The sequence below is a fragment of the Camponotus vicinus genome, unplaced genomic scaffold, assembly GCF_025532165.1.
Source record: "Camponotus vicinus isolate PSW18456_S1 unplaced genomic scaffold, iyCamVici1.0 SCAF_2, whole genome shotgun sequence".
NCBI lineage: Eukaryota > Metazoa > Arthropoda > Insecta > Hymenoptera > Formicidae > Camponotus > Camponotus vicinus.
This window is the reverse complement of record NW_028141956.1, coordinates 679,364-689,963: the sequence shown is the minus strand read 5'-3', so window position 1 is coordinate 689,963 and position 10,600 is coordinate 679,364. Positions and strand designations below refer to the sequence as shown.

The window sequence follows — 10,600 nt, the reverse complement described above, 5'->3', positions numbered from 1 at the left end:
TTATCATTTTCTTAATAATGTGAGAGAAGTAAAAATATTCTTACCATGTCAGAAATATTTCTAATGCAATAAAATATTATTTTTAATGCAATAATATGATTAAATTTGCCGCAATACAAGCTTTCTTATTTCATAAATAAGGGAGAAATATTCTTTATGTTCATCTTGGTTTTGGTGTTTTCTTTATTTCACCTGAAAATTAAAAAATTAATTAAAAATGTACAAAATTACTTCTAAAATCATTTTATTCTTATATCTATGTAGATTATTTTATTTTATAATCATATATTTTAAATCTCTAAAGTTATCTTAAGAATATTGACGATTATTCTTTCGAGAAATCTATGATATCTATAAAACTATTTTATTATTTCATAGTACCAATATTAAATTATTTATAATCAAAAATATATTTGAATATTTAATTTTTATATCTTAAGCCTATTAATCACATACACACATTATATATATTTTATACGAAAACTTTATAAAAGTAATAAATAAATATATTTTTTAAACTAATACTGCAATCATTATCACGATTAACAAAATAAAAAGAAATGTTTTTTATATTGAAAAGTTATTCATTTAAAAATTTTTAAAAAATAATAAAAAATATTGGTAAAATTTTTTCTTACAGCTGATGTGTCCCATTGACAGCATTGATAGCAATAGTATGATGAATATTTTTTCTCGGTGATACATTCAACCAGAAGCCGCCTTCAGGTTTTACATTGAAGCCATCCTTAGCAATCTTGATTGGTACCCGTGTTTTTTCGCAAGTTTTCAAATCGCAACGTGCCAATAGATGAAACAACAAAACTTTCGTCTCCATTAAAGCGAATCTATTACCTATGCACATTCTAGGACCCAGCCCAAACGGAAGATATGCTCCGCAATTTAGAATCTCCTTTTTTCGTTCACCAAGAAACCGTTCGGGATCAAATTTTTCCGGATCTTCAAAATACTGGGGATCATGATGAAGTCCATAAACCGGTATCCATACCGCTTTTCCTTTTTTTATAGTAAAAGGCTTTATCCCTGGCAATGTCGGGGGTAACTCGAAATCTTTCATGCATACTCTGTCTATTGCTGGAGCATTAATCGGATATCTTCTAAGAGCTTCGTTAATCACGGCATCCATATATTCCATGTTATTAACTATTTCGTATGGTGCTTTTCCGTTTGACTCTTCCAAAACTTGATCAATCTCATCTTGAAGTTTTTTTTGTACGTCTTGATTCACCGCAATTTCGAGAGCAGCAAAACACATTAAGTTCGAAGTGCTATCGAAACCGCCAAAGAAGAAAACGAATGCTTGACATACCATATCCTCGATAGATAGTTCCGGTTTACCTTCTTTACCTCTAGACTCCATCATCAATTGTAGCATGTCTGGACGAACGATACCATTCTCATCTCTGGTTTTTATAGTGGTCTCTATGGTCTCTTGAAAGAAATCCGCTATTTTTTGGCGAACGATTCTTATTTTAAGAATTTTTGCCACCCAAGGCAAGCTTCTAAGTAAGTAGAATTTTATTAAAGCGACAGTGTCGAAAGTAGTCGCTTCCCTGCCGTAAACGTAGAATTCGTTGTTCGGGTTTCTCATAGAATCGACACTAATGCCAAAAGCGCAAGTAGCTATTACGTCGTTTGTGTATCTCGTAAATGCCTCTTTTATTTCCATTACTCTGTTCTCTGCTGGCATTTGTGCAAAATAATTGCTAAATTTGGCGGCGCAATCGGACATCAATATAAACATACTTTTCATTTTGCTGGATGTAAAAGCTGGACTCAGTAAAGGTCGCATTTGCCGCCATCTCTCCCCTTTGAGGGCAAACAAATTTTTGCCAAACAATGGATCTTGATTTTCCTCGATGAAACTTATATGATCTGGGAATAAGTCGAAATTTTTCAGTCCGATAGATTTAATAAGTTCGAGATCGCGAATTACTATAATTGGATTTGTCATATCAAACATCCCGACGTACTTGGCTTCGGGATGTAATTTGTAAAGATTGTTGACGAAATCAACTATTGAGTCTCGATGTAAAAACAATTCTAACATATTTCCAAATATGGGAAAAGGCGTTTTATACGGTATGCCATGTTTCTTGAAAATGTTTAAATCTTTAAAGAAATAATAATATATGCCTAAAGCACCCACGATCACTGACAACACAATTATATATACCATGCTGATATTTATTCACACGATGAAATTCAAATTACGAAAAAAATGATAATGCGCGATTATTACGATGAATTGTCACTTGAATATTTATATGTATTTGTCGTTATTAAAGTCTGAACAAGGCACAGAACGTTACGCATCAGAGTACGAGAGTCAACTGCTACTGCCGTGAGTGATGTTCTTCTTTTATATACACGCAGATAGATATGACGTTACGTAAGTCATTTATTGCATAGTATGTGTGTGCAGTTGTGGACGCACGTAGGTTCCACATCCAAATGTAATTGGCAATTATATCTAAATGATGAGGCATTTTTATGAGATAACATATTCTAAAGTTGGATGAAATATTTCGAATAAATAGCTTTAGCATTTAATTTTTTTATCTCTTTTCTACTCCGATATACATAAAGTTTTTTTTTTGATAAAAGCTGTACATAAAATGTAGACATCAAATATAGAAAGCTTATCTATATATTATAGTATATTATGTGCAAAGTCTCCAGAATTACTGAATCACACTTTTTATTTATGGATTATTTTTCCTTTGATTTCTACTCAATATTTTCTGAAACATCGAGGATTGATGATTCTACATTACAAGCAATTACGTATAATTGAAGAGACGTCGTGAAATTAAACTTCAGATATGCAAAGGAATAATAAAATCTTATTTTTGATTTAATTTTAAATAAATTTTATATTGGACTTGAAGATTACTTACGTAAATATTTTTTAAATATAGATTATTGATTATTTGTAATAAAAATAATGATTTGCTTGAAATTTTTACTAGAAAAAAATAAACTTTAAAAATTAATCTTTTAAGAACTTAACTTAATTTTATAAGAACTTAAAAGTTTATAGATTAAAGGAGATATTTTTTAAGATTAGAGAGAAAATGGAATTTTGCACCCTTTACATTTTATTTATTCTCTTAAGATAAATATATCTTTCTTTATACAGAATAAATTTCTAGGCAATATTAAAGGAGATAAAAAAAAGAGAAAGAGAGAGGAAATAAGGAACTTGATACAATATACACATACAGAATGATATACTTTATATGGAAAAGTTATTCTAGTTATTTCGCATTTTATAACAGAAAGATTATAATACTGAAGTGCCTATGAATGACATCAGCGTTGCACACCGAATTACAATGATCAACTCTTCCTCTCTTCTTCTCTTTATCTCTCCTTCACTGCTTCTCTCTTATATTGCATCTATCATGCGGAGGAATCTGCTACGCAGTTTGAAATAAGTGGGACTATTTTCGAATGTTGATGGGATGTAATCCGGTAGAGTAGATTTCCAAACGACTGTATATTTCATATAGTTTATAATATAAGATATACGTACATTAAAATTAACATTATAAATATATTTCGCAATTTATATGTAATTTAAAAACATTTTTACATTATGAATCGTATTATATAATATTCTACATAATAATAGAAAAAATATATAGTAATATAATGTATAAATAATATACTATATCGCGTTATTTTTTCATGTCAAATTTATCCATCTAATATTTCTACATATGCATTTCTACATCTAATAATACTCATACTTAGTTCTTATTTTTCATCATAGTAATATAGTTATTAATTTTCACTACTTTGATTAATTCTTTCACTTGTATCATATATCTCTCTTAATTTTAACATAATAAATTATAACTAGAAAATAACTAGATTACTAGCTTCATTAAATTCAACGTAGTGAATAAATGCATATGCTTATTAAGATAGTACTGATAAAATGCACTATTATAAATGTATACTAGTATATTAGAAAAAAGTCTCATTTTATAATTGCATTATAATTACAAGTTCATCGATGATCACGATACGAGAAGAAACCGATAAGCAACCGATCTTTAATTATTTTCATATTTCTTTCGTCGTATCTTTAATTCTTCCATCTTTTATCATTTTCCTAGCAATACAACAACAATTTTGTTTTCAACATGTATTAATATGAAGTACAAGAGTATGACAAAATTAATGTTATAAGAGAATCAAATTTTCTCAAATTAACCAAAAAGCTTATAAATGATAAAGATATATCTTTATCGGTATTATAGATAAAAATAAGTAAATAGACTAAATAAGTAAAATAGATATGTTTTATATATGTATAGTAATAATATATTTTGATCATACTATGTTAAATAGCCATTAATTTTAGCTATTTTTAATAATACTTGTCTGCATAAAATATTTTTATTTTAATATATAATATATAACAAAATTGCGAAAAAAGTTTGCTTACAATATAACAGAATATTCTGAAAACATGTAGATAATTATGACAGTAATAATCACGCCAATGTCTGTAAAAAATGATTCTCATTATTCAAATTGATATATAATTATGATGCAAGATAAAAAGTAGCGTTCGTTCCTTTTCAAGCATTCATCTTTTATGCTCGCTCCCCTTTTTTCGCAATAAGAAATAGAAATAATTCTGTTTTTAGCATATCAAAAATATTTCTAATACAATAATATGATATTATTTTCTAAATTTGCAGCAACACGAGTCTTCTTATTTCATAAATAAGGAAAACATGTCCTTTATGTTCATTACGATTTTGGTGTTTTCTCCATTTTATCTGAAAATTGATTAAAAATGTATAGAGATACATAAAATCTTTTTATTCGTATATCTATTAAAATTATTTAATTTTATATATAATATCACTATTAAATTATTTTAAAATTATTTTAAGAATATTGATGATTATTTTATAAATGTTTGATATATCTCCATTTTAGATTGTTTTATTTCATAATATCAATATTAATATATTTATAATCAGAAATATATTCAAATATAATTTTCATATCTTAATATTACAAATCAGTTATATATTTTATAAAAACAAAAATTTTTAAAGAGTAACAAATAAATTACTTTTAGTTAATATCACAATTATCCTGATTAACAAAATAACAAGAAATATTTTTTTATATATATATTGAAAAATTATTCATATAAATTTTCAAGATGAAATGAAAAGTATTCATGAAATTTTCTTACAACTGACATGTCCCATTGACAGCATTGGTAGAAATACTGTGATGAATATTTTTCCTTGGTGATATATTCAACCAGAAGCCGCCTTCGGGTTTCACATTGAAGCCGTCCTTAGCGATCTTGAGCGGTAACCGTGTTTTCTCGCAAGCTTTCAAATCGCAACGTGCCAATAGATGAAACAGCAAAACTTTTGTTTCCATTATAGCGAATCTATTACCTATGCACATCCTGGGACCCAGCCCGAACGGGACATAGGCTCCGCAATTGAGACTCTCTTTTTTCCGCTCACCAATAAATCGTTCGGGATCGAACTTTTCCGGGTTTTCAAAATACTGAGGATCATGATGAAGTCCATAAACCGGTATCCATATGCCTTGTTCTTTTCTTATAGTAAAAGGCTTTATCCCTGGCAATGTCGGCGGTAATTCGAAATCCTTCACGCATACTCTGTCTAATGCTGGCGCAACTGGATATCTTCTGAGAGCTTCGTTAATTACGGCATCCAAATATTCCATGTTATTAACTATTTCGTATGGTGCTTTTCCATTCGAATCCTCCAAAACTTGATCAATCTCATCTTGAAGTTTTTTTTGTACGTCTTGATTCACCGCAATTTCATGAGCGGCAAAGCACATTAACGTCGATGTGCTCTCGAAACCACCAAAAAAGAAACTGAATGCTTGAGCTACCATATCTTCGATAGACAGTTCTGCTTTGCCTTCCTTCCCTCTAGTCTCCATCATCAATTGTAGCATGTCTGGACGAACGATACCATTTTCATCCCTGGTTTTTATGGTGGTCTCTACGAGATCTCGAAAAAAATCCGCTATTTTTTGGCGAACCATTCTTATTTTAAGTATTTTTGTCACCCAAGGCAAGCTTCTAAATAAGTAGAATTTTAGTACGGCGACAGTGCCGAAAGTAGTCGACTCCCTGCCGTAAATGTAGAATTCGTTGTTCGGGTTTCTCATAGAATCGACACTAATGCCAAAAGCGCAAGTAGCTATTATGTCATTTGTGTATCTCGTAAATGCCTCTTTTATATCCATTATCTTCTTCTCTGCTGGCATTTGCACCAAGTAATTGCTAAATTTGACGGCGCAATCCGACATCAGTATAAACATACTTTTCATTTTGCTAGATGTAAAAGCTGGACTCAGTAAAGGTCGTACTTGCCGCCATCTCTCCCCTTTGAGGGCAAACAAATTTTTGCCAAACAATGGATCTTGATCTTCCTCGATGAAACTGCGATGATGCGGAAACTGATCAAAGTTTTTTAACGCGATAGATTTAATAAGTTCGGGATCTCGAAGTACTATAATTGGACTTGTCATATCAAACATGCCGACATATTTGGCTTCGGGATGTAACTTGTAAATATTATTGACAAAATCAAGTACCGTTTCTCGACGTAAGAACAATTCTATCGTATTTCCAAATAATGGAAAAGGAGTTCTACACGGTATATTATGTTTCTTGAAAAAATCCAAATCTTTAAAAATGTAATAGAGACCTAGAGCGCCCGCTATTACCGTCAAAATAATTATGTATAACATGTTGAAAAAAGAAATTGCTGTATTAAACACGAAATATACACATATTACGTAGTGCTAAATATAAATCAACTTTTGCACTTTATTCCAAATATTCTTTTTTTTCTCATGCAATTAATAGCAAAAATGGTGCACGAAGGCAACTTTACACGTCGAGATTCGACGAACGACTGCTGCTGCATCGGAACGATCCTTCTTATATGTATGGTCACGTGACATTATTGCTTACGCAATAGAAGAGTTAACAACAACATCTCGACAATTTAATAGTATCTCCATTGCGTTATCAATTTGATAAAATTGAGATAAAATATATTTGATTGACTTATATTATCTTTCACATTTTTAAATATATTTTTGCTTTCTGCACATTGTTAAGGTTAACGTGAGTCACTCCGATCAACAGTTATTCATTAAAAAGATAACAAGAAGAAAGATGACAACAATTGCTTGTTAGAATAACTGTTCCGATAATCTTGAACACATTAATCATAATAATAAAGCGAATAAAAGATTGTTTTTTTTTATAATCAAGACTGCGACATTACAATGATCTGCAAAATTATAATAATGCCGTTATAATCTCGTCATCTTTCATTTCTATTAAATTTCTCTATTATTTTTACATCTTTATAAATTTGTACATTGTATATAATATATTATTTATTACTATGATATAAAATATGCTCGTGGCTATTTTCGTAGATTTTTAATATTTATGTATCAGTAAAAATGATTATCTTACAAGTGAAGTACTTAATTTATATTACATAGAATACCGATTCTCTCTCGGCACAACGCTCATCCAGAAACCGCCTTCGGCATTGTGAATCCACCCTTTTGTAATTTTAACGGTATCAGAGTTTTTTCACACGGCTTCAAGTCACAACGAGCCAACAGATGAAACAGCATTACCTTCGTCTCCAGCAAGGCGAATCTGTTGCCGATGCACATTCTCGGGCCTAATCCGAATGGATAATAAGGATTAAGATTGCACTCGTTCTCTTTGTTTTCATCCAGGAATCTCTCAGGCCTGAATTTTTCCGGTTCCGGAAAGTATTTGGGATCATGCTGAAGGCCGTAAAAAAGGATCCAGATTAGCGTTCCCGCTTTCACAACATATGGTTTCGCACCTGGCAACGTGGGCGGCAATTCAAAGTCTTTCGTGCACAGCCTATCCGTCATCGCTTGCGCCGGATGCATTCTGAGAGTCTCGTTAATCGTAGCATTCAGATACACCATCCCGTTGATTGCTTCATAGGATGGCTGACTGTTTGTATCTTCCAGAACCTTATCGATTTCATTTTGCAGTTTCTCCTGGATGTGTGGATTGACGGCAATCTCGTATGCTGAGAAACTCATCAAGGTCGAGCTACTGTCGAAGCCACCGAGGAAAAAGATGAACGCCTGCGATGTCATGTCCAGAATGGTTAGTTCTTTCCCAGGCTCTCTTTTCCCTCTGCTATCCATCATCAGCTGGAGCATGTCCGGCCGAATGATATTTCTCTCGTCTCTGATCTTTATAGTATCAGCTATCAAATTTATAAAGAATGCGTTAGTACGTTCGTTTAGAATTTTAAGATTTAACAGACGCATGAGCCATGACATGTGTTGGTATAGCAGAATCTTTATACGAATTACGATCGTGTTAAAATTCGTCACTTTTGCGCCAAACGTGTAGAAATCGTTGTCCGGGTCTCTCATCGAATCCACGCTAATGCCAAAGGCACACGTGGCGATCACGTCGGTAGTGTATCTCGAGAAGATGTCTCTCATTTCCATAATTCGTTTGTCAGTCGGCGCTTTAACTAGATACTCTGAAAAGTTCACGGCGCACTCGGATATCAATTGAAACATAGCTCTCATTTTGCTAGATGTGAAAGAAGGACTCAGAAGCGTCCTAACGTCTCGCCATTGTTCTCCGCGAAGTGCAAACAGATTTTTCCCGAAAAGCGGATCTCGATTGGTCGATTCGCTGCCGAAAAATAAGTGATCTTGAAACGAATCGAAATTTTTAATGCCGATAGGCTTGATCAATTCGAGATCATGCATCACGACGACCAATTGCGAGAAATTAAAGAAACCGGTATACTTAGCGTCGGGATAAAAATTGTATAGTTGTTGAATTGACGTGGCAAAACTCTTTGGACGTACGAAAAGCTGCCAATGAATTTTTACGAACTGCGGCCTTATACAGGGTAGGCCATTTTAATCTACGCACTGAAATGTCTGAAAATCCATAAGTTTAAGACAAAAATGTTTCAGACGAATATTATATGGTTTCGAGGGTGCCATAAGAGGGTTCCATTGGTTTGACCTTGACGATTTATTTGAAGGTCACATGAAGGTCACCTTCAATTTCTTAAATGGAACACTATATTTTTTATTGCATATTCTTGTAGCTTATCTCGAGGGCTTTCCAAAACACTATAATAAAATATTTTTCCCTCAAGTACTTTTTGCGTTATAAGGCTTGAAACCATTTCTTAATTTTACATAAACCGTAAAATATCTTGTAAAATATTCATTTTTCGATTATCTTACCTTAATACTTTTATGTACAAAATAATGAGGGAAATCAATTGGTGTAAAAATAAATATGAGTTTTTTTAGAAATTATTTCAAACCTAATATTTCTTGAAACATTGAGGATTGGTAGCTTCTACAATGGTCAATTTTTCCTCTCTTCTTCTCTTTATCTATCCTTCACTTCTTCTTTCTTATACATCTATCATGCGGAGGAATCTGCTACGCAGTTTGAAATAAGTGGAGCTATTTTTGAATGTTGATGGGATGTAATCGGGCAGAGTAGATTTACAAACATGTATATAGTCATGTAGTTTATAATATAAGACATACATATACATTATAATCGACATTATAAATATATTTGGCAATTTACACGTAGTTTAAAAAAATTTTTACATTATGAATCGTATTATTTAATATTCTACATAATAATAGAAAAAATATATAATAATATAAGGTATAAATTATATATTATATCGCGTTATTTTGTAGTTTCGCGTTTCATATCAACTTTATCCATCTAATATTTTCACATATGTAATAATACATAGTTCTTATTTTTCGTCATAGTAATATAGTCATTAATCATCACTATTTTAATTAATTCATTTGTATCATATATTTCTCTTAATTCTAATATAATAAATTACAAAAAATTAGCTTACTAGCTTCATCAAATTCAACGTAGTGAAAAAATGCATGTCTTTATTCAGATAGTAATGATAAAATGCATTATTGTAAATGTATACTAGTATATTAGAAGAAAGCATTATTTGCATTATAATTACAAGTTCATCGATAATCACGAGAAAAAACCGATAAACAAGCGATCTTTAATTATTTTCATATTTCTTTCGTCGTATCTTTAATTCTTCCTTTTTTTATCATTTTCCTAGCAATACAACAACAATTTTGTTTTCAACATGTATTAATATGAAGTACAAGAGTATGACAAAATTAATGTTATAAGAGAATCAAATTTTCTCAAATTAATCAAAAAGCTTATAAATGATAAACATATATCTTTATCGATATTATAAATAAAAATAAGTAAATAGACTAAATAAGATAAAATAGATATTTTTTATATAGTATATATAGTAGCGATACATTTTGATCATATTGTGTATGTTAAATAGCCATTAATTTTAGCTATTTTTAATAATACATGTCTGCATAAAATATTTTTATTTTAATATATAATATATAACAAATTGCGAAAAAAATTTGCTTACAATATAACAGAATATTCTGAAAACATGTAGATAATTATTAC

At 30.8% G+C, this 10,600-nt stretch overlaps 3 protein-coding genes across 4 annotated transcripts; all 3 read right to left on the bottom strand.

Moving 5' to 3' along the window:
* Positions 1-57: 57 nt before the first annotated feature.
* On the bottom strand, positions 58-2,346 carry LOC145966229 (cytochrome P450 9e2-like). The gene is made up of 2 exons (XM_083090188.1): positions 639-2,346; positions 58-192 (listed from the first exon to the last, which is right to left on the bottom strand). The coding sequence occupies exons 1-2, from the start codon at positions 2,195-2,197 to the stop codon at positions 189-191; spliced, it is 1,563 nt and encodes a 520-aa protein (XP_082946314.1). The 5' UTR covers positions 2,198-2,346; the 3' UTR covers positions 58-188.
* An 888-nt stretch (positions 2,347-3,234) lies between these two features.
* On the bottom strand, positions 3,235-6,979 carry LOC145966228 (cytochrome P450 9e2-like). 2 transcript variants are annotated; one of them, XM_083090185.1, is made up of 2 exons: positions 5,253-6,979; positions 3,235-4,817 (listed from the first exon to the last, which is right to left on the bottom strand). In XM_083090185.1, the coding sequence occupies exons 1-2, from the start codon at positions 6,796-6,798 to the stop codon at positions 4,789-4,791; spliced, it is 1,575 nt and encodes a 524-aa protein (XP_082946311.1). In that variant the 5' UTR covers positions 6,799-6,979; the 3' UTR covers positions 3,235-4,788. The 2 variants fall into 2 exon arrangements, with proteins under 2 accessions (XP_082946311.1, XP_082946312.1); XM_083090186.1 differs by having other exon boundaries at positions 5,246-6,978.
* A 605-nt stretch (positions 6,980-7,584) lies between these two features.
* LOC145966234 (cytochrome P450 9e2-like) lies at positions 7,585-10,501 on the bottom strand. The gene is made up of 2 exons (XM_083090192.1): positions 10,010-10,501; positions 7,585-9,005 (listed from the first exon to the last, which is right to left on the bottom strand). The coding sequence occupies exons 1-2, from the start codon at positions 10,101-10,103 to the stop codon at positions 7,597-7,599; spliced, it is 1,503 nt and encodes a 500-aa protein (XP_082946318.1). The 5' UTR covers positions 10,104-10,501; the 3' UTR covers positions 7,585-7,596.
* Positions 10,502-10,600: the final 99 nt, after the last annotated feature.

Coding starts and splice junctions, on each gene's coding strand:
- LOC145966229 (XM_083090188.1), bottom strand. CDS start 2,197: ATGGTATATATAATTGTGTTGTCAGTGATCGTGGGTGCTTTAGGCATA.
- LOC145966234 (XM_083090192.1), bottom strand. CDS start 10,103: ATGCAAATAATGCTTTCTTCTAATATACTAGTATACATTTACAATAAT. Junction 9,006..10,009: donor AGACATGCATTTTTTCACTA/CGTTGAATTTGA, acceptor AGTGCGTAGATT/AAAATGGCCTACCCTGTATA.
- LOC145966228 (XM_083090185.1), bottom strand. CDS start 6,798: ATGTTATACATAATTATTTTGACGGTAATAGCGGGCGCTCTAGGTCTC. Junction 4,818..5,252: donor CAATGCTGTCAATGGGACAT/GTCAGTTGTAAG, acceptor ATCAATTTTCAG/ATAAAATGGAGAAAACACCA.